This window comes from Miscanthus floridulus, chromosome 14 (genome assembly GCF_019320115.1).
Source record: "Miscanthus floridulus cultivar M001 chromosome 14, ASM1932011v1, whole genome shotgun sequence".
Taxonomy (NCBI): domain Eukaryota; kingdom Viridiplantae; phylum Streptophyta; class Magnoliopsida; order Poales; family Poaceae; genus Miscanthus; species Miscanthus floridulus.
In genome coordinates, this window is record NC_089593.1 from 10,651,628 (window position 1) to 10,676,640 (window position 25,013).

The 25,013-nt window shown below is 44.2% G+C and overlaps 1 protein-coding gene across 1 annotated transcript; it reads right to left on the reverse strand.

Annotated features, from left to right (window-relative positions):
- Nucleotides 1-1,482: 1,482 nt before the first annotated feature.
- Nucleotides 1,483-2,184, reverse strand: LOC136503024 (secreted RxLR effector protein 161-like). The gene has a single exon (XM_066498238.1). The coding sequence runs from the start codon at nt 2,182-2,184 to the stop codon at nt 1,483-1,485; it is 702 nt and encodes a 233-aa protein (XP_066354335.1).
- Nucleotides 2,185-25,013: the final 22,829 nt, after the last annotated feature.

Here is a 25,013-nt window from a genome sequence, read left to right on the forward strand (position 1 = left end):
AAGAGTTCCAGACAGCCTTCAAGCTGCCCCTTTCATCTTCAACGCGGGAGGCAATGCAAGTGCTTTTCCCAGGCAGGAAGCATCAGGTCTCTCATACCGTTCACACTGCCTAAGCTATCTCCAACCTGTTACCCATGTTAGATCAGATACTTTTTATTTGTAATGTTCACAGCTTGAATTCAAAGGCCTGTCGTGATGTTGTGCGCTAGTTCTTTGTCCAAGAACGCATGTCTATCGTTTGTCTTATTGAGACAAAAATTGATGTACTACGACCACTCATGGTCTCTGATCTAATGGGTACAACTTTTGACTATGTTTGCTTGCCTACTGCTGGTGCCTCTGGAGGTATCATAGTCGCTTGGTGTCATGATGTATGGTCGTCTTCTGGCCATGATTGCCGCCGTTTCTCTATGATGGTACGTTTGCAACAGACCTCATAATCGACATTGTCGTGGTCGCTAACTATGGTATATGGCCTGGTTGATGATCGTCTCAAACCAGGGTTCCTGGATGAACTTAAGGAGGTGCATGCGGCCTACCCTGGGCCGCTGTTGATCTGCGGTGATTTCAACCTGATTTATCAGGCAGCAGACAAAAACAATGATCGCTTGAACGTCAGATCAATGCATCATTTCCGTTGTGCCCTAGACCACATGGCCATCGACGAACTATACCTACATGGTAGGCTATACACTTGGAGTAACGAGCGATGCCGCCTGACCTTGGAACGCATTGATCGCGCGTTCGCGATCGTGCAGTGGCTAGATGCGTTCCCTAACCACCATCTACGGTCGATGTCGTCTGACTGCTCCAACCATGCTCCACTCCTTCTATAGCTATGCACAGAGCCATGGGCTAAGCCATGCCTTCATTTTGAGACCTTTTAGGTGTGCCTTGATGGCTTTGAAGATGTCATTTGCGAGGCTTGGGATTGCTCGCTGTCAAACATTGACACGTGTAGGGTCTGTTAGCCCACAAGATCAACGGCTTAGGTGTGTCGACCACTCACCAGTCTTGCCGACCATGGTCGAGCACGACAGACGTTGTCTGACCACACACTATGGACAGAGGTAGAAGAAGAGAGGGAGAACATAGCACACACAGTACAAGCACCCACGTTGGCCAGAGCTCTATATAGGAGATGGCAAATCTGAACTCTCATTACTGAATTGTAGTGGCAAACTATATATACAACTCTATCCATCTAGTCCTAGTACAGCTACTATGCTGCTATAGTGACTAGATAACATAGAAGGACTGACTTCTACGACTAACCCTGCTGTGGCTATAGTGCGACAGGTGAGTCGTTCGGCGCCTGCCTCTGAAGTGGCTACAGTACCATAGCAGGGAGCCTTTTCGGTGTTGCCTTCCCTTGCTGTGTGTTCACACAAGGAAGTAGTAGATTATCTAACAATTCTTCCCCTAATCCTACTGCTATCCCTTGTACCCCTCCATGTCAATCATCTCCTTTAGCTCCATGAGTCAAAGACATCTGAGTGGCTTGGTGAGGACGTCCATGAGTTGCCAACTAGTTTTGATTAACTTGATGATGATCTGCCCTTCCTCAACACAGTCCTTGAGGAAGTGGAACTGCTTGGTCTGGTCGTGGAGAACCAAATTCTTCACAAGGGCGATGGCAGGTTGGTTGTCCACCATCAGTGGTGGTGGATGAGCTTCCACACCGGTCAGCTCACCCAGTAGCCAGCGTAGCCACACAACTTGGCACGCCATTGTGGCCACCGCTATGTACTTTGTCTCGCACATAGATAGCGCCACCACCTTCTGTTTCAGCGACAGCCATGAAATTGGAGCCGACCTAAGAAAGACGAGCACTCTAGAGGTGCTCCACCATCCATCGATGTCCCCTGCCATGTCTACATCGCTGAACATAGTGAGCTGTAGCCTACTCCCACTGGTCTTGGGGAAGATAATCCCTTGATCCACCATCCCCTTGATGTAGCATAGTAGCCTCTTCACCACAGCCCAGTGATCCTTTCTAGGATTCTCCATGAAGTGACTGACATAGCCCATGGTGAATACAATGTCCGGCCTCGTGTGGACTAGGTAGCATAGACCACCGATGATACTCCGGTAGAGTGATACATCCACCTTCGCCGTGGTGCTGGCCTTCGTCAGCTTTAGTCGCTCCTCCATCAGAGTCATGCATGGCTTGCACTCAGCCATGTCGCTCCACTCCAGTAGCTACGAGGCATACATGCTCTGACCGAGCATGAGTTAGTCTTTCCCTTGTCTCACCTCGATGCCGAGGTAGTAGGAGAGTGCGCCAAGATCACTCATTCGGAAACAAGCCGCCATCTCGCGCTTGAAGTTGTTGATGTCCTCCATACATGCACCGGTGATGATCAAGTCATCCACATACATGCCGATGATGAGCTCCTCCTTCCCCCGTCATCATGCGTAGAGCGCATGCTCAGTTGCGCACCACTGGAACCCAAGCTCACCCAGCATGGCGTCAAGCTTGGCGTTCCATGCTCGTGGGGCCTACCATAGCTCATAGAGTGCCTTGCGCAGTCGGAGCACCCTATGCTCCTCTCCCTTGATGGCAAAACCTGGAGGTTGCTTGATGAAGACCGTCTCCGCCAGCTCACCATTGAGCAAGGCCAATTTAATGTCCAAGTGATGGACGCACTAGTCCTTTGCTGCTGCCAAGGCTAGTAGCAAATGAATAGACTCCATGCGCGCTACTAGTGCAAAGACTTCCTCAAAGTCGATGCCCTCACGCTAAACAAAGCCTCAGACAATGAGGTGCTCCTTGTGCTTGACAATGGCATCGAGCTTGTCCCGTTTGACCTTATACACCCACTTCAGGCTGATCGGACGACATCCTGGAGGTGGATCGATGAGCTCCCATGTCTCGTTTTCCACGATCGCCTTCATCTATTCCAGCATCGCCCATCACTAGTTTCCATCACGCTCCACTAGCTTGAACATGGGTGGTTCCTTTGCACTGACGAGTAGTAGCTCTTGGTCATTGACCAGCCGACCAACCAGTCCTGAGGGCCCTGTGCCACCGACGATGTCATCTAGCCTACGGAACTGCACCTCCTCACCTTCATGGAAGGCATCCACAAACTTAGTGATGTCACTTGGAGGTGAGGCGAACTCGATCAGCATCGATGGAGTTCCCTATTCCACTGGAGTGCTCGGCACCCCAGTTGTAGTGCTCGGCACACGTCTTTGCAGTGGTCAGCACCACTACAAAACCCCTCAGCTCTGCTATGAGAGTGCTCGTCACCTGTCCTGGAGTGGTTGCCACCACTGCAGAACCTCCCGGCACCACTCCTAGCGTGCTCGGCATCCCTCTAGGAGTGCTTGGCACTCCTCCCTGAGTGCTCAGCATCCCTCCCAATGTGCTCGGTACTGACCCAGGAGTGCTCGGCTCTATTGCTGGAGTGCTTGGCACCCCTCTCGGAGTGCTCGACACCTCTTCCCCAACGTCTCCACCACCATCGATGATCAGGTGCTTGACGATGAAGGTGCTGGTGAAGCCGCCGGCTTCCCCCATGCTCGGACTGTTCTAGTCCCAAGCCATCTTCTCATCGAACATGACATCGCACGAGACACATACCTTGTCTCCACGTGGGTCATAGAGCCGGTATGCCTTGGTACCCTCCACATAGCCTAGGAACACCATCAGTGTGCTCCAGTCCTCTAGCTTGGTGAGGATCGGCTTCGTCTTCCTGACGTGGCCGATGCAGCCGAATGTCCAGAGGAAGGACACGCTCAGCTTGTGCCCATACCAAGCTTCAAACGGCATCTTGCCCATCAGGGCCTTGGTCGAAGCGCGGTTGAGCATGAACACCGCTATGGTCACCGCCTCACCCTTGAACCTTGTCGGCATGCCTTTGGCCTTCATCATAGATCGAGCCATGCCGACCACCGTCTGGTTCCACCTCTCCACCACTCCATTCTGTTGTGGCGAGTATGGCGTGGTGTGGTGGCACACCACACCCTGATCCATGCAATATGCAGTGAACTCTACCGAAGTGAATTTGCCACCGTGAACAGTCCTTAGCACGTGGAGCTTCTTGCTGCTCTCGGCCTCCGTGCGCATCTTAAACTTCTTGATCGCCACTGCCGCTTCGTCCTTGCTCGTCAGGAGTTGCAGCCACATGTAGCGACTGCAATCATCCATGAGCAGGAGGAAGTACCGCCAACCACCATTTGTAGCTGGTGTGATTGGCCTGCAGAGGTCGCCGTAGATGAGCTCAAGATCGTCCTCGTGTAATACTTGGCCACCTTTGGGAATGGTAGCCTCCTCTGCTTTTTAGCTAGGGAGCTGTCACATAGCTCGCCTCCGTGCTTGATGTGGGGTAGCCCTCGGACCATCTTCTCTAGCTGACCAAGCACGTCGAAGCTGAGATGTTCGAATTGGGCATGCCATAGCCATGGCTCCTTGGTGTGCCTTGTCGTTAGGCACACCGGCTGCTCTACCTTTAGGTCGAGCAGGTACAACTGCTTCTAGGACCTCTTCACCTTGGCGAGAAGTCACTACTCTCGGTCCCTGATCCTAAGGACTCCGTCCTTGATCAGTACCTCGCTACCATGCTCATCCAGCTGACCAATGCTAATGATGCTTGAATGTAGCTACGAGATGTAATATACATCCGTTAGCACATGGTGGTCCCTGTTCTGGCACCTGAAGATGATGGTGTCGTGCCCTTGGATTGCCACCCTTGAGCCATCACCAAACTTCACCATATCAGTAACAACATCTATCGTGCTCGGCCATGGTTAGTAAGACTGGTGAGTGGTCGACTCATCTGAGTCGGTGATCTTGTGGGCTAACAAGTGGTATCAGAGCCGTATAAGCGCCGTCACCGGACTAACCACTGGCGATGATGAATGGTTCAGAGATGGGCGACAGCAGTGGCATTGCTATGGCTGCCAAGCCATGATAGGAGGTCGTTGTTCGTATGGTGAGGAAGGTCAGCGGCACTAGTTGGCCAACGCTGATTCGCACCAACTATGGAGACTGATCGGTGACCATGAAGGTCAAGCTCAGAGCCCGATGGCTCTAGAATGCTGTTGACAAGGGCACCGACAATGAGGAAGATGATATGTCAGCGTTGGAGGCTATCCTTACTACTGTACCAATGGAGTACAAGGAGCTGTTGGGGGTGAAGAGCTCTACTAAGGAGGCGTGGGAGGCTATTGCAACGATGCGCGCTGGTTCTGACCGCGCAAAGAAGGCGACGGTCTAGCTTCTGAAGCAGGAGTATGCTAACCTCAAGTTCAAGGATGGTGAAATTGTGGAGGACTTCTCCCTCCACCTATAGATGCTTATCAGCAAGCTAAAGAGCCATGGCGTCACTATCGATGAAGAGGAGGTGGTCTCTAAGTACCTCCACTCCATGCCGACAAAGTACATCCAGATCGCTCTCTCCATAGAGACGATGCTGGACTTGTCCACCCTCACCATCGAGGATGTGACAGGCCATCTACGGGCGGTGGACGAGTGCCTAGAATAGGTGATAGCAACGAAGGACAGTGGCAAACTACTGCTAATAGAGGAGGAGTGGGCTGCTCGGAGGAACTCCGGGGTAGCCTCCTTCAGCTGCGGTGGCGATGGCAAGCGTCGCGGCAAGGCTTCTTCAGAGAAGAAGAAGCAAGTCGACCCCAACGCCTGCTGGCACTACAGGAAGATGGGCCATTGGGCATGGGAGTGCCCAAATTACAAGTAGGAGAAGAAGATTAAGGCTCATCTGACGTAAGCTGATGATGATGATGAGGCCACTATCTTAATGGCGATGTTCTGTGCACTGCACGACGTTGAGGCCAAGGAGAAGGAAGATGTGACGATGGTGGAAGGACCCGGGAAGGCCCTAAAGGTTGTCAACCTCGACAAACCATGCGCCCAAGTCCTCCACTCACCTGTCTTACCGACCACGTCTGAGTACGACAGACGTTGTCCAACCACACACTATAGACAGAGGTAGAAGAAGAGAGGGAGAATAGAGCACACACAGAGGATAAGCATCAGCGTTGGCCAAAGCTCTGTATAGGAGATGGCAAATCTAAACTCTCATTACTGAGTTGCAGTGACAAACTATATATACAACTCTATCCATATAGTTCTAGTACAACTGTCATGCTGCTACAGTGACTAGATTACACAGCGTGACTGACTTCTGCGCCTATCTCTGCTGTGGCTACAATGCGGTAGGTGAGTTGTTTGACGCCTGCCTCTAAAGTGGCTACAGCAGTAGGGAGCCTTTTTGGTGCCGCCTTCCCTTGCTGTGTGTTCACACAAGGAAATAGTAGATTATCTAATGGGTCCTAGACTTCAAGCTCAGACGCACTGCTGAGGCATTGCAAACCTGGAGCATGCGTAACATTGGAAGCATTCGTATGCAACTATTAATGGCCAAGGAACTCATAGCCTAGTTTGATGCTGCCCAAGAATCCATCGCTCTTTGACGAGGAGCTATCGCTGCGAGGAGAACTGAAATGTCACAGTCTGGGGCTTGCATCGTTAGCTCAGACAATTGCGCGACACCACTCGCGCATCCACTACCTTAAGGAGGATGCAAATACTAAGTTCTTCCACTTACAAGCCTGCCATAGGAATCAGAAGAGCTACATACCATCATTCCTCCATGAAGGCAGAAATTTTTCTACCGAAGATGAAAAGGAAGACCTCATCTACAATTATTACAAGGGGATCCTGGGCACACCATTCCAATGGCTACATTAGCTGCGCCTTGATGATATCTTCCCGCAGCTTGACCTAACCAGAATTGATGCGTGCTTCTTGAAGGAGGAGATTTGGGCAACCATCAAAGAATTCCCTCCTGATCGCGCACCAGGGCCGGATGGGTTCACTGGTTCTTTCTACAAAGTTACTTGGGGAATTATCAAGCTTGACGTCATCAACACATTCAATGCTTTGTGGGCATTGGATAGCAGGAGTTTCCACCTCCTAAATGATGCACTGATGATACTATTGCGTAAGAAGGAGGATCCGTCAAGGATGAAGGACTATAGACCGATTAGTCTGATGCACAGTTTCAGCAAGCTTTTCGCTAAATGCCTGGCAAAGTGATTAGCACCTAGGCTCAAGGAGATTGTCGCGCCTAACCAAAGTGCTTTCATCAAGGACCGATCCATCCATGATAACTTCATGGCGGTACAGCTGGTGTGTCACTGGCTCCACAGCAAGAAATTCCCATCAGTACTACTGAAAGTGGACATTGCAAAGGCATTTGATTCTGTTGCTTGGCCTTTCTTGCTACAAGTCTTGCAGAACATCAGCTTCCTAGGTCGCTGGAACAACTAGATCTCCATCCTTCTTTCAATAGCAAGCACGAAGGTTCTCCTAAATGGTAGGCCGGGAAGAAGAATTACCCATGCCCGTGTGGCTTAAGACAGGTTGACCCGATTTCACCTATGTTATTTGTCATCGTCATGGAGGCTCTAAACTCTTTGATCCATGAGGCAGACCATCGAGCGGCACTAACGCCGCTGCCTGGCCGTGCAATCTCGCACTGTGCATCGCTATATGTCGATGACTTTGTGATCCTCGTCGCCCCAACTGTAGGAATTAGGACCAGCAATCACGAGCTTTGATCGGTGTCTAGCCTAGAACACAAGAAATCAATCGATGAAATTGATCAAGAACACTGTGTGCACCATGAACTGGCAACTGGCAATAGGGAGACAGTGCCCCTTTTCACTATTGATAAGTTCGATTACAATGCATGACAATTCTGGACTAGCTAACTGCTAACAAGTCTTAACTCTTAGCTTTATATCCCAGCCATTACAAAAGCACTCACACATATGAATAAACTGCTAAAACATGGATACAATGCGCCCTCAACGCAACTACCGCTCCACCGCGATGTCGTGGGCACGCTCACCATGCGCCGCCTTGATTCGACTTCAAACTTTGAATCTCCCACGTGACTTGCTGACTTGGCTTCTCCAGTCCACTCACCATACCAGTGCATATGCTGGATTAGCCCAACATACTCCCCCTAATCCTGCTGTGTACTCACATCGCGAACACCAATCAAGTCTTTCATCACCTCAAGATTACTAGCTGCTAGAGGTTTTGTCAGCAAATCTGCTTTCTGTTCATCAGTGTTCACCCTCTTCACCACTATCTGTCCCCTTTCAATACATTCCCTGATAAAGTGATACTTTGTATCAATGTGTTTGCTACGCCCGTGAAACACCAGGTTCTTCATCAAGGCAGTGGCTGAATTGTTATCAACAAACATCGTCACTGTTCTACGTGGTGTTGAGGTCAATGTTGACAACAAGCTTCTAAGCCAAAGTGCTTGCATTGCTGCCACTGTGGCTACCATGAACTCGGACTCACACATAGACAATGCCATTGTCTTTTGCTTCTATGAGTTCCATGTTATTAGACAACCATTGAGATAAAAGGCCATCCCTGCAGTGCTTCTCCTTCCCACAACATCTGCTACATGGTCACTGTCTGAATAACTAGTCAACACCTCTGGATCTCCTCCTTTGGTGTACACAAGCCCATGGTTTACACTCCCTTTCACATACCTGAGAATTTGCTTTACTGCCTTCAGGTGCATGACAGTAGGTTTTTCCATATACCTGCTTGCAATACCAACTGAGAATGCAAGATCAGGCCTTGTTTGTATCAGATACCTCAAACAACCAATGACACTTCTATAGTTAGTAACATCTACTCTTTTCCCCTTCTTATCTTCATCCAGCTTAGCCCCTGGATTCATAGGTACTCTGCTAGAGTTACAATCCTCCATCCCAAACTTGGTGAGAATCTTCTTGGCATAACCTGCCTGTTTCAGAGTGATAAAGTCTTCATGCTGTTCCACTTCTATTCCTAGATAGTAGGACAACAGTCCTAGATCACTCATTTCAAACTCAACTGCCATTTATTGCTTGAATTTCTCAATTTCCCTTGATTCACTTCCTATGATCAGCAAATCATCTACATAGACTCCCAAAATTACAGCATCTCTTCTAGTTCCTCTCTTATAAACTGTTGATTCACTTGGGCATTTCACAAACCCCAGTTTCCTCAAACTTTTGTCCAGTTTGATGTTCCAAGCTCTTGGAGCTTGTTTCAGTCCATATAAGGCTTTGCTTAATTTCAGAACACACTGTTCCTTCCCTTTTGTGACAAAACCTTCTGGTTGAGCCACATAGACCTCTTCCTCTAATTCACCATTAAGGAAGGTTGTCTTCACATCTAGATGATGCACTTTCCACCCTCTGTTTGCTCATAGTCAATTCCTTGCTGTTGCACATAGCCCTTGGCCACCAGCCTGGCTTTATGTTTAATAATCTCACCATCTGCATTTCTTTTTAGTTTGAATACCCATTTCAATCCAATAGCTTTGTGACCTACAGGCAGATCTGACAACTCCCAAGTCTTATTCTTCTGAATAGATTGGAATTCACTATTCGTGGCTTTCACCCACTCAGGATCTGTTGCTGCTTCACTATAGCTAGTTGGCTCATCTGTTTTAGCAAGTAAAGCCTCACTATCTGAATCTGCCAATTCCACTATATCTGTGTTTTGGTAGATTTCATTCAAACTCCTGAAATGCACTGGTTCCTCATCTGATAGATCATTCTTTAGCAACTCTGGGTTTAACTATGCATCATTATGTGACTCTAAAATTTCTTGCAATGGAAATTCTTCTGTTGCATCATTTCCTGACACAATTCTAGGAGACTGTGGATCATTTGGCACACTACCTGAGCTTTCTGTACCCTGTGCTCCCCCTTGCTCTTGTTGTGCCTAAATTGGTTCTTCATCAACACCAACTATTTCCCAGTGTCTGTTGTCGACACCAATTTCATCTTTAGCCTGAAACTCCATCAGGTTATCTACTGAGTCTCCACTCCACTTCCATTCTACTCCTTCAAATATCACATCTCTACTCACAACAATTTTCTTTTGCACAGGATCATATAACCTATGAGCCTTGCTTTCTTCTGCCACACCAAAATACACCATTTTGTGACTTCTGTCATCCAGCTTCTTGGGATTTGGCACTGTCTATTTCACATGTGATAGACAGCCAAACACCTTGAGATGTCCAAGGTGTGGTTTTTTCATTCCATGCTTCAAATGGAGTTTGCTCACCCATTGGTTTTGATGGCAGCCTATTTAGTAAATATACTGCATGTCTGATAGCCTCACCCCAAAACCTCCCTGGAATTTTCATTCCTCATGCATCTTGCCATTTCAATTACTGTTCTATTTCTTCTCTCCACAACACCATTCTATTGTGGTGAATATGGGGTTGTCAGTTGTCTCTTGATCCCAGCATCCTCACATACACCTGCAAATATGCTTGATAGGAATTCCCCACCCCTATCTGATCTGAGCATTTTGATCTTATGCCCTGTTTGATTTTTAGTTTCTACCTTGTATTTCACAAAAGCATCAATTGCTTGATCTTTACATTTCAGCATAAACACATTCATCCATCTACTATAATCATCCACCAAGAGCATGAAATATTTATTCCCAGCTGATGTAGCTGGAGTAATGGGCCCACACAAATCAACATACACCAACTAAAGTGGTTTATCAGCCCTGAATGTGGTAGCATTTGGAAAAGCTTTTCTAGTCTGCTTCCCAGCCAAGCACCCATGACATAGTTGTTCAGGGTGTGAAATCTCTGGCACTCCAGCAGCCACTCTATTTTCCACCAACAATTTCATAGCCTTGAAATTGACATGACCCAACCTAGCATGCCACAACCATGCAGGTTCTTCTAAACTCCCCATCAGACAGACTGGTGTAGCAGAACCTCCTAAATTATAGGGCCCACATGCACCTGTCATTGTCCAATGACTTCTGATGACTATGCATATGTTCTCGGTAACTTAAGAAGCATGTCAGGTGTCCTCGGGAAACCCGAATCATCCACGATTTCCTCCGAGCAGGATCTATTATAGAGTCATTGCAGTATTACAACAGTTTATTCATTAATTTACATCAGAGTAAAATAGCGGAAGTCTTACAATAACTTAGTTACAAAATAGTTGTTTCACAAACCAAGTATGATTATTATTACAAACCATAGTAGTGGAGTAGCCTAAGTAACATAAAACAAAACACACAATTAAAGTGCCCTACCCAAGGGCCACACATTTACTTGTCATCTTCGATTTGAACAACCGTCATGCAGTATGGTCCAAGGCAAACCTGCTCATGAGGCTCACCTGCAACAAGGGTTAAAGAACCCTGAGTACAAAAGTACTCAACAAAACTTAACCGACGTAAAAACAGAGAAGACTCAGGAATGCAGGCTCGGGGATTCAAGGTAAGGCTTTAGCAAGAATCAAAGTTCTTTTGTGTAAAAGCTCTCTAACAAGATTCTTTCTTTCAACATTTAAATCTTCATACGGATCATATATAAAGCTGACATGATCTATATTGAGATCATGAACTTCATATCAAACTCTTTCTCAAATCCTACTCAAGTTCCATTTGTTAACTACGATGATGAATAATGAGTTGAGTCTCCATAACTGAGGAGCAACGATGATTCGAACCAATTATAACCCAGCTGGGGATTCCCAACCACACGACATATGTAGGTACCTAACCTACATATACCAACCTACCCTCAGATTCTCTAAAACAAGAATGGGTCCGCACCACTTGAGAGCACAGTACTCCACCAATCTAGCCCATTGCCACGTGGGTACATGCTACTCTTGCCATCTCTCCACTCCTAGTGCGCGAGTAGCCATTCTCGTAATAGAATAGCCGAGTCTAGGCTTACCGGAGTATGTGGCCAGTACTACAAAGTCTCACCTCATGCAATTCAACAACGGACGGTTCTTAACCGACACAGGTGGAAAGAACCCGCTCACAAGACATCCATGTCTTGTGGCTCTCATACACCGAGTCCGCCCGGTCTAAATTTATTACTCCACATGATTATATCTCATGATAACATAAATAACCAATCGTAACCAAAAATCCATTTATATCTCACAGGTGACAGGTAATCACCCAACTTTTATCGGTCTAAGCATGGCTAAGTATAATTAGGCATTCTTGAATTAAAACTGGTAACAAGGTTGATATGGAAAAACAAGGTTGGTAATGCACCAATTAGGTTTCCACTCAACTCCTAATCACATAATGCAAAATTTAATAATAAAACTAATATAAATTTATAAAACACAAGGTAGGTTTAAATGCATCCAGGGCTTATCTTGATTGTCAGAAAACTCAGGTTCCAGAGATGTTCCACAGATATCAAACCCAACATGTGGGTTGACTTCCTCAACAACTTGGTTGACAACCAAGTTCTCACTTTCATTCACTACACATAGTAACAATGCCATGTTTAATATGATGCGAGATATAAAACATGATGCTTATCTATGGATGCAAAATTTAATAATTTGAATACAACTTTCCTTCATGGTATAGTTACAAACTAACAACTAACTAAACCTTCTCTAGGGTTTACTTAGATTACACTAATGACTTTAGTGAGGTTATACTAATTAACATTTCTTAATCATAACTTCATCATAAACTCAAACACTTACTTAAAGTGCCAAGGATCATTTTATGCTAATGACCCAAGGTCATCACTCAATCCCAAATTCAAACAAAACCTAAGTCATTAAGGTTTACTATTTGTTTATTTTAATTAATTAATTAATTCAACATTATGATATAAATCAACTTATTCCAAATGAGCTCCAAATTTTTGAGAATACTCATCACATGATAACTAAGTAGAAAAACAATTTTCATAATTTTTGGATAATTATTTTAGCCTAGAAAAATCATGGAATCCCATTTACTAATTAATTTGAGCAATTTTTATCACATTCAAAAAGTACTAAAAAGTAACATTTAGTATTTTTACTAAATAGTTCACATCTCAGAGAAGTCACACAAAAACTTTCATAATTTTTGGAGCTCTATTTATTTCTACACAAAATAAACAAATAACTTGTCATTTTAATTATTTCAAGAAAAAGAATAAACCAAAAACACACTGTTTCACTCTCTCTCTCTCACACTGTCACTGACATTTGGGTCACCCATGTCGGCATAGTACCCCCACGGGCGACGACCGACACTTTGACCGGCGATTTCTCGTCGCCGACGAGGTCTCTGGCCATGACCGAGGTACCGGCGTGATCGCCACGCCAAGGCGCACCTAGTGGTGGTATTAATTGAACTAGTAACGGCTCAATCCAAGCTTGACGCCAGCCATGGCAGCCACGGCAGCGCGGCTGCGTTACGCCGATGAAGTAAGGCCATTAGCGGTGAAACTAAAGGCTTGGGAAGACTCAGTAGCTCACTCCAAACTTGCTTGAGCTGATGGTTGAACCGGAGGAGCAACAGAGAAGCTTGTCGGCGATCAAGGCAGATACGGCGGCGCAAGCTGGCGTCGACGGCGGCGCTCCGGTGTCTGTAGGTCACTAGAGCTTCAACTATTAAGCTTCTGAGCACTACAGCACGGCAAGTAGTCTTAAACAACATTGGGTAAGGAGGGAGCATTACCAGAATTTGCTGGCCACGGTGAAGAGCCGCGTGGCGGCGCTGCGGCCGACAGTGAAGGAGACGACGGCGTTCGGCCAACTCCGGTGAAATCAAGTGGACAGAGCTAGTCAAGGGGCTTCGCAAGGTGATTAAGGAGCTGCTAGAGCATACAATCGAGCTGGGATTGAGCAGAGGCAATGAATTTTGTCGACAAGAGCGGGCGACGGCGACGGCTAATAGAGGACGGGAGAAGGCGACTGGACGGTGTTTCAGCCTTAATAGGCGAGCGAAGAGCGGCGGAACAGGCACACTTGACATGCAACGGCAACGTGAACACGTCGAAGTAGGAGGTGTCGCTCGCGAACGCGCGTGAAAGCCGGTGGAAGCTGGCCGGCGGCGAGAGCTGCCTGCTTGCACTGTTCAAGCTATTTACTGAATTGCCACTCGCTTCATTTTTCAAATTACTTTCAAATTTGTATGGTAACTCAAAAATCTCCAAAAATAAAGTTGCTCCAAATTCATAGTTCTACAACTTTGCTTTAATAACCATACCCAAATTCTGTCTACATTTGAAAATGCAAGTTTAAAATCAAAAGGGGACACTTTAAGACTTTATCCCCTTTCAAATTACTTCAAATTTTATATAACAACTTTGAAAACTCTAAAAACCAACTTTGTACACATTGACAAGCTCTACACTTTTCCTTTTAGGCTCAACCCCAAAATGTGCTTAGATTTTGAATTAGGTTTTCCATGGTAGAATTTAAATGCTGAAAATTAGGGTTTTGGAATTCCAATTTAACACTAAAGTTATGAACTTGATTCATCCCATCCAAGTCAACACATATAATCATAAAAGTAAACTTGTTTTAGTGAATGCATATCAAAGTTTTCACTAACACAAGGATGATATGTAATGCATATGATGACATGGCATATTTTAGTGTTTAAAACACCAGAGGTGTTACAACCTTTCCCCCTAAAAGAAATCTCGTCCTGAGATTTAAAGTCCTAGGATAAAGTAATGGAAAAGGAAATGTGTCAAGCAAAAACATTCTAAACTTGACCATAAAAGAGCTAAGGTCCTTTCATAAAACATGGTTCGTAAAGATAGAGTACAACAAATAGTATTTTATATAGAAGCAAGGAACTCCGGAAACTGTTCTAGCAAGTAATCTTTGGATTCCCATGTAGCTTCTTCTTTGGAATGTTGATTCTATTGTATCTTGTAGAACTTGATTGTCCTCCTTCGAGTGACATGGTCTTTCTGATCCAGAACTCGGATAGGATATTCGGAATAGGTCAAATCAGGTTCAAGTTCTACTCCTTCAATATCAACATTTTGATCAGGCACTCGAAGACATTTCTTTAATTGGGAAACATGGAACACATCATGTACAGCTGAGAGATGTTCTGGTAACTTCAAGTGATATGCCACCTTTCCACACCTCTCCAAAATTTGAAATGGTCCAATATACCGAGGTGCCAACTTGCCTTTAACACCGAAATGGTTGACTCCCTTCATTGGTGATACCTTCAGATATACATAATCTCCCTTGTTAAATACCAATGGTCGACGTCGTTTATCTGCATAACTCTTTTGTCAGGACTGAGCTATCTTCAAATTATTTTGTATCTGTCTAACCTTCTCTTCTGTTTCTTTCACAAGGTCAACTCCAAAGAACCATCTTTCCCCGGGTTCAGACCAATTTAGCAAGGTTCTGCACCTATGACCATAGAGTGCTTCAAATGGAGCCATCTTAATGCTCTCTTGATAACTATTGTTGTATGAGAACTCAGCCAAAGGCAAACATTCATCCCACTTATTAGAATAGTTAAGGACACAACACCTTAACATATCTTCAAGTACTTGATTTACCCTTTCAGTCTGACCATCAGTCTGTGGATGATAAGCGGTACTATGTAGAAGTTTGGTACCCAATGAAGCATGCAAATGTTTCCAAAAGTTGGAGACAAACTGTGTACCTCTATTCGACACAATGGTGTTTGGTACACCTTGTAAGCTCATGATTCATGCTAAATACAACTTAGCATATTGGATAGCCGGATATATACTCTTGACTGGAAGAAAATGTGCTGACTTAGTTAGTTGATCTACAATAACCCATATTGAGTCAAAACCTTTTGATGTCTTGGGTACCATACTAATATCCTCCCACTTCCAAGCTGGAATAGGCAATGGCTGTAACTCTCTAGCGGACTTCAAATGTATAGCTTTTACTTTTTGACAAGTATCACACTTGGCTATATATCGAGCAATCTCTATCTTCATTTTGGTCCACCAGAATCTCTGTTTCAAGTCATAGTACATTTTATTACTTCCTGGATGAATTGAGAACCTGGTGGTATGTGCCTCTTCAAGAATCGACTGTCGCAACATAGGAACCTTTGGTACCACAAGGTGATTCTTGAACCATAGCACACCTACATCATCTATTCTAAAGCATGCCGCTTTTCCATTCCTGCCTCTTTCTTTGATATGGGCTATACCCTTGTTTTCTTTCTGAGCGGCAATAATTTGGTCTCGAATAGTTGATTCAACAGTTATATTGGTCAAACTACCTTGTTGAATTATCTCTATATTCAACTTTTCCATCTCATGACATAAAGTTAGATCCATTGTCTTCATGGTCATGCAATTGCAATGACTCTTACGACTGAGTGCATCTGCAACCACATTTGCCTTACCAGGGTGGTAATGCACCTCCAAGTCATAATCTTCCATCAATTCCAACCATCTTCTTTGCCACATGTTCAATTCTGATTGAGTAAAGATATACTTTAAACTCTTGTGATCTGTATAAATATGACAAGTATTACCAAGCAGATAATGCCATCATATCTTCAAAGCATGGACAACCACTGCTAACTCTAGATCATGAGTTGGATAATGTTCTTCATGTCGCTTAAGTTGTCTAGAAGCATAGATGATGACTCGACCTTCTTGCATCAATACACATCTAATACCAATACCAAAAGCATCACAATAAATGTCGAACGACTTCTCAATATCTGGCTGTGCTAACACTGGTGCAATGGTTAATAATCTCTTCAGTCTGGAAAGCTTCTTCACAGTTAGGTGACCAGACAAACTTAGCTTGGTTTTTCAACAATCCAGTGATGGACTTGGATATTCTAGAGAAATCTAGAATAAAACGACGATAATAACCCGCCATTCCCAGAAAACTTCGAACCTGATGAACAGTGGTTGATGGTTTCCAATCTAGTATATCCTTAACTTTGCTTGGATCTACCGCAACTCCTTCAGCTGACAAGACATCTAAAACTGTACTTCCTTTGGCCAGAAGTCACACTTACTGAACTTGGCATATAACTGATGTTCTTTTAGGCGTTGTAGAACAACTTTGAGATGTTCAGCATGTTCTTTCTTGTTCTTGGAATATATTAAGATGTCATCAATGAAGACCACTACAAACTTGTCTAACTTAGGCATGAACACTGAATTCATCAGATACATGAAGTGAGCTGGGGCATTCGTCAAACCAAAAGACATTACCAGGTATTCATATAATCCATATCTGGTGGTAAATGCCGTTTTGGGAATATCTTCAGGCTTAATTTTGATTTGATGATAACCTGACCTCAAATCAATCTTAGAGAAAACCTTGGCTCCAGCCAGTTGATCAAAAAGTAAATCTATCCGAGGTAAGGGATATTTATTTTTAATTGTCACTTCATTCAATGGACGATAGTCAACACACAATCTCAGAGTCTCATCTTTCTTTTTCACAAAAATTGCAGGACATCCCCAAGGTGATGAACTAGGTTGGATAAAACCTTTATCAATCAACTCTTGCAATTGAGTCTTCAACTCAGCTAATTCCTTAGGAGGCATCCTATAAGCTCTCCTAGAGATTGGAGTTGTTCCAGGCTTTAGATCTATTCTAAACTGAACATCTCTATCAGGTGGTAGACCGGGTAAATCTTTAGGAAAAACATCTAGAAATTCACAAACTATAGGGATATCTCTAATCTCTTTGACGAAAGTTGCACAAACTTTTTCCACTGATCTCTTTAAGATTGGAAGTTGGATAAGAAGTTGAGAATTACTGGCTAGCAAACTCAACCTTATTGTCCTATTCAAAGTATCTACAACAGCCTTATGCTGATGCATCCAGTTCATACCCAGGATCACATCTATATCTTGATCTTTTAAAATAATCATGGAAGTGGGAAAAATGTGCCCACCCAGGTTTATGGGTACCTGGTACACCATTTCCTTAGTACAGAGACGTCCCCCGGGCGACTGTATATAGATATTTTCCTTTGTTTCCCCAATTGGAATTTCATGCTTTATGACAAAGGTTCTATTGATGAATGTATGAGATGCACCAGAATCGAAAAACATAACTGCAAGATGATCGGCGACAAGAAACATACCCAGCATCACGGGTTCCCCTTCTGGAATCTCCCTAGCTTGAGTATAGAAAACCTGCCCCGTCTTCTTTTCATTTCTGCCCTTCTGAGCATTTTGGTTGTTGTTCTTGTCCTGAGATTGACCCTGTTGTTGATTTCCGGAAGCCTTCTGAAAATTTGGATTGTACTGCTTAGGATACGGACATTCCCTAGAGAAATTACCTGACTTCCCACAATTGAAACATGGGTAATTGTGGTCTTGGGGTGTTGTAGCACGAACACTAGGAATATTTGTCTGTTGTGAGTTCAGGTAAGTTATGGCAGGATGGACATTTGGTCGTTGCCCGGCTTGGAACTACGGCGGACGATAAGGAGGACGGTAGTGATTCACCGGATGATAAATTATCTTCTGTCTCTTTTGATTGCCACCAAAAGAACTAGATGGCATGCTCTTTTTCTTCTTAATTTCCTTATGCTGTCGATATTTCTCCTCTGAAGAAATAGCAATGTTAACTGCCTCATGATACGTGACATTTGTGCAGGTAGTCATCATGGTCTGAAGTTTGGTATTAAGACCATGCATGAACCACTTCTTCTTCTTGGCATCTGTGTTAACAGGCTCAGGTGCATACTATGAAAGGTGATTGAACTTGCCCACATACTGCATGACTGTTTGATCACCTTGCTTCAAAGCAAGAAACACATCAAGCTTCATGGCCATAACTCCATCTGGAATATAATGGGCATGAAAAGTAGTGCGGAACTCGGCCACCAAGCACCTACTGCACCTCTAAGCTGTTGGGCAGCAAAAACAGGCTTCTGGAACTCAGTGCATGGAATGAGGTTGAACTTCTGCTCTATGGTATGGAGCCAATCATTAGCTTCGAGTGGTTCGTCAGCCTTGGAAAATACTGGTGGTTGTGTATCCGTGAAGTCAACATACGTAGCTTCTTGCCTTAGATGATTACAACCATGATTCCCTTGCATCATATTTTGATTGCTTTGAGCTAACTCCCGAAGCAATCGAGCATTATCTACGGTCACATGGACCAGTGCCACGATAGCATCAGCCAAAGTTGGCAGAACTGGTGGTGGATCAGGAACACCACCCTCGTCTTGCGAAGAACCAGGAATATCCGAAGCCCGAGTACGAGGCATCTGTTCATAATAAACCAAACTTTACTCACAAGCATTTATTGAACTATTAAAAGAGCATACTACACACATTACATTGGGTTCACTTATTTATACATAAGTCTGCACTTAAGCAAGACTACCCAACTTGACTAGAACTCACTATATTACAACTCTACTCTTCTCCTTGATCACATCAAACCTCACGATCGGTATCCATTCCAGAAACATTTCCGCCTTCATCATCACTTTCATTGACCACCACTTCTTCTGGATCCTCTTCTTCTTCCTCTTCAGGTTCATCATCATCTGCTATGATGACACCTGGGCCCATTGCATCTGCTTGAGGTTCATGATTTGGATTCAGGAGATTGTTCAGCCTATGGACTTCTTCATGTAGATTGGTATAATATTCTATTAAGTTTTCTACATAGAACTCTAACTCATGAACTTAGGCTCTAGCTATATCTTCTCTATGCCAAGCCTCATTTCTTCCTTCCACCATACGAACTAACATACGCTCATAGTTCTTATGAGCGGTGGTGAGACGCCTCAATTGATCTTGTAACTTGTCCACCTAGATGGCATCCAAGGCCCTATCTCTAGTAGCCTATGCTAATTCTACTGAAAGCCTCTATACCTCAGCCTGGGGATCAGGCCTAAAGCAGCTACTGCTAGCACCATCACTCCTAAGGGCAAGCTGGTGACGAGGAACTCCTTTGGGTCCAACGGACTTACGGGGCGTTATCTTGGTACAAGCCATACTATAGAAAGCAAGATTTAATAACAGTAAGACAATCTGAGAAAAGTCTAAAGAGTAGCAAGAATGGGATTTATACTACTCAACCCAAACTAAGAGGGAAAGTAATTAACAAGTGGATTAATCATGATGCATGAATCGTCCTTATGAAACTTAAACATCAAAGCTCCTAAAGTACATAAACAATAGTTCTTATTATATAGGGCATAATAAGATTACCACTCCACCATATAAAGCCTTTTTAATCAAATAAGGAATTGCGAGAATGAATTAAGATAAGTCAGAAGCAATTTGGACAAAATTAACAGGTTAAATTTATTTGCCTCAAATCATTTTGAAGTTTTTGTAAAACAATACTACAAAAATCTTTGTAATGGTCGCTCTGATACCAGTCTGTGGTAGAACCTCCTAAATTATAGGGCCCACATGTACCTGTCATTGTCCAACGACTTCTGATGACTATGCATATGTTCCCGGTAACTTAAGAAGTCTGTTGGGTGTTCTCGGGAAACCCAAATCATCCATGATTTCTTCTGAGCAGGATCCATTACAGAGTCATTGCAGTATTATAACAGTTTATTCATTAATTTACATCAGAGTAAAATAGCGGAAGTCTTACAATAACTTAGTTACAAAATAGTTGTTTCACAAACCAAGTATGATTATTATTACAAACCAAAGTAGTGGAATAGCCTAAGTAGCATAAAACAAAATGCACAATTAAAGTGCCCTGCCCAAGGGCCACACATTTACTTGTCATCTTTGATTTGAACAACCATCATGCAGCATGGTCCAAGGCAGACCTGCTCATGAGGCTCACCTGCAACAAGGGTTAAAGAACCCTAAGTACAAAAGTACTCAACAAGACTTAACCGACGTAAAAACAGAGAAGACTCAGGAATGCAGGCTCGGGGATTCAAGGTAAGGCTTTAGCAAGAATCAAAGTTCTTTTGCGTAAAAGCTCTCTAACAAGATTCTTTCTTTCAACATTTAAATCTTCATATGGATCATATATAAAGCTGACATGATCCATATTGAGATCATGAACTTCATATCAAACTCTTTCTCAAATCCTACTCAAGTTTCATTTGTTAACTACGATGTTGAACAGTGAGTTGAGTCTCCATAACCAAGGAGCAACAATGATTCGAACCAATTATAACCCAGCTGGGGATTCCCAACGACACGACATATGCAGGTTCCTGACCAACATATACCAACCTACCCTCAGATTCTCTAAAATAAGAACGGGTCCGCACCACCCGAGAGCACAGTACTCCACCAATCCAGCCCATTACCATGTGGGTACATGCTACTCTTGCCATCTCTCCACTGCCAGTACGCGAGTAGCCATTCTCGTAATAGAATAAACGAGTCTAGGCTTACCGGAGTATGTGGCTAGTACTACAAAGTCTCACCTCATGCAATTCAACAACGGACGGTTCTTAACCGACATAGGCGGAAAGAACCCGCTCATAAGACATCCATGTCTTGTGGCTCTCATACACCGAGTTCGCCCGGTCTAAATTTATTACTCCACATGATTATATCTCATGATAACATAAATAACCAATCGTAACCAAAAATCCATTTATATCTCGCAGGTGACAGGTAATCACCCGACTTTTATCGGTCTAAGCATGGCTAAGCATAATTAGGCATTCTCGAATTAAAACTGGTAACAAGGTTGATATGGAAAAACAAGGTTGGTAATGCACCAATTAGGTTTCCACTCAACTCCTAATCACTTAATGCAAAATTTAATAATAAAAGTGATATAAATTTATAAAACACAAGGTAGGTTTAAATGCATTCGGGGCTTGCCTTGATTATCAGAAAAGTCAGGTTCCGGAGATGTTCCACAGATATCAAACCCGACCTCAACCGGTGGGTTGACTTCCTCAACAACTTGGTTGACAACCAAGTTCTCAGTTTCGTTCACTACACGTAGTAACAATGCCATGTTTAATATGATGCGAGATATAAAACATGATGCTTGACTATGGATGCAAAAGTTAATAACTTGAATACAACTTTCCTTCACGGTATAGTTACAAACTAACAACTAACTAAACCTTCTCTAGGGTTTACTTAGATTACACTAATGACTTTAGTGAGGTTATACTAATTAACATTTCTTAATCACAACTTGATCATAAACTCAAACACTTACTTAAAGTGCCAAGGATCATTTTATGCTAATGACCCAAGGTCATCACTCAGTCCCAAATTCAAACAAAACCTAAGTCATTAAGGTTTACTATTTGTTTTAATTAATTGATTAATTAATTCAACATTATGATATAAATCAACTTTTTCCAAATGAACTCCAAATTTTTGGGAATGCTCATCACATGATAGCTAAGTGGAAAAACAATTTTCATAATTTTTGGATAATTATTTAAGCCTAGAAAAATCATGGAATCCCATTTATTAATTAATTTGAGCAATTTTTATCACATTCAAAAGGTACTGAAAAGTAACATTTAATATTTTTCCTAAATAGTTCACAGCTCAGAGAAGTCACACAAAAATTTTTATTATTTTGGAGATCTATTTATTTCTACACAAAATAAACAAATAGCTGGTCATTTTAATTATTTCTAGAAAAAGAATAAACCGAAAACACACTGTTTCACTCTCTCTCTCACACGCTGTCACTGACATGTGGGTCATCCATGTCGGCACAGTACCCCCGCGGGCGACGGCGATGACCGGCGATTTCTCGCCGCCGGCGAGGTCTCCGGCCACGACCGAGGTACCGGCATGATCGCCACGGCAAGGTGCACCTAGTGGTGGTATTAATTGAACCAGTAACGGCTCAAACCGAGCTCGACGTCGGCCACGGCGGTGCGGCAGCGTTACGCCGGTGAAGTAAGGTCGTTAGCAGTTAAACTAAAGGCTTGGGAAGACTCAGTAGCTCACCCCAAACTCGCTCGAGATATTGGTTGAACCGGAGGAGCAACAGAGAAGCTTGTCGACGATCAAGGCAGATACGGTGGCGCAAGCTGGCGTCAACGGCGGCTCTCCGACGTCTGCAGGTCACTAGAGCTTCAACGGTTAAGCTTCTGAGCACTACGGCACGACAAGTAGTCTCAAACAACATCGGGTAAGGAGGGAGCATTACCAGAATTTGCTGGCCACGGTTAAGAGCCACGCGGCGGCGCTACGACCGGTAGTGAAGGAGACGACGATGTTCGGCCGACTCCGGTGAAATCAAGCGGATAGAGCTGGTCAAGGGGCTTCGCAAGGTGATTGAGGAGCTGTCAGAGCATGCAATCAAGCTGGGATTGAGCAGAGGCAGCGAATTTTGTCGGCAAGAGCGGGCGACGGCGACGGCTAACAGAGGACGGGAGAAGGCGACTGGACGGTTTTCCAGCATTAATAGGCTAGCGAAGAGCGGCGGAACAGGCGCGCTTGACACGCAACGGCAACGCGAACACGTCAAAGCAGGAGGTGTCGCTCGCGGACGCACGTGGAAGCTGGCCAGCGGCGAGAGCTGCCTGCTTGCATGTTCAAGCTATTTACCGAATTGCCACTCACTTTATTTTTCAAATTACTTTCAAATTTGTATGGTAACTCAAAAATCTCCAAAAATAAAAGTTGCTCCAAATTCAAAGTTCTACAACTTTTCTTTAATAACTATACCCAAATTCTATCTACATTTGAAAATGCAAGTTTAAAATCAAAAGGGGACACTTTAAGACTTTATCCCCTTTCAAATTACTTCAAATTTTATATAAGAACTTTGAAAACTCTAAAAACCAACTTTGTACACATTGACAAGCTCTACACTTTTCCTTTTATTCTCAACCCCAAAATGTGCTTAGATTTTGAATTAGGTTTTCCAGGGTAGAATTTAAATGCTGGAAATTAGGGTTTTGGAATTACAATTTAACACTAAAGTTATGAACTTGATTCATCCCATACAAGTCAACACATATAATCATAAAAGTAAACTTGTTTTAGTGAATGCATATCAAAGTTTTCACTAACACAAGGATCATGTGCAATGCATATGATGACATGGCATATTTTAGTGTTTAAAACACCAGAGGTGTTACAACTGGCTTTGCTAACTACAATTCTATCTTGTACAGACGATTCACTGTTCTCTGTACCTTCATTATCACTTTCCCTAACATTTTGTCTACCACTTCAAGCCAATCATCATCAAGATTAATTCTATGACCTGTCTCAGTGAGCTAACCTAAGCTTATTAGATTGGTTTTTAACTTGGGAATGTAAAACACATCATGCAGCAACCATTGATCAGCACTGTTCTTACACTGAAATAAGACTGAACCTTTTCTGACAATATCTACTGCTGAACCATCCCCAAACCTAACCTTCCTAGTAATTTTCCAATCAAGCTCCTTAAACTTTTCTGGATCCCCAGTCATATGATTACTAGCACCGTTATCTAAGTACCAGATATTACCAGTGCTGGCCCCACTGCCAGTGAGATGTAGCTCCGGGAACACGCGTTGCTCGTTCAGGATCACTGCTCGCCGCCCTCCTGAAGCTTGGTGCAGACATGATGCGTGCTCAAGCGGCTTCGGCACCTCCGCGACCGTGAGCAACAGCATCGGCTCCACATTCTCCACCTTTGCGTTATGAGCCTCCTTGCCCTTCCTCTCCTTTGGACACCTGTTAGCATAGTGTCCATAGTCTTTGCAGTTGAAGCACTGAATGTGCCCCTTGTCTCTCTTCGCCTCGCCCTGCGCCTCCCCGCACCCGCCACGGCCACGGCCTCTCCCTCGGCCACATCCACGACCACGACTCCCCCCATCCGACGATCTCCCTCCTCTTCCCGAGGATTCACCGCCGAATCTTTTCTATCGTGAGTCCCACTCCGCCTGAGTGAGAAGTTGGCCACTGCTACCAGTTTTGGCTCCTAATCCTCCAGCTCCCCGCTGAATTCTCTCCTCAAATGCCTTCAACCGCCCGATCGCCTCCTCGAACGGTAGTGTTTTCAAGTCATAAAACTGTTCAATGCCTGCAACCACGTTGATGAAGCGATCTGGCACAGTATCAAACAGTTTCTTGACTAGATCTGCATCATCTAGCGTTCCCCCCAAGTTACCGTACTTGACTGACATAGCTGTCAATTTTCCAGCGTACTGGTCCAGGGGCTCCTCGTCCTTCATCTTCATCGCGTCAAATTCCACCTTAAGCGTTTGCAGGCGCGCATCCTTCACCCGATCTGCGCCCACA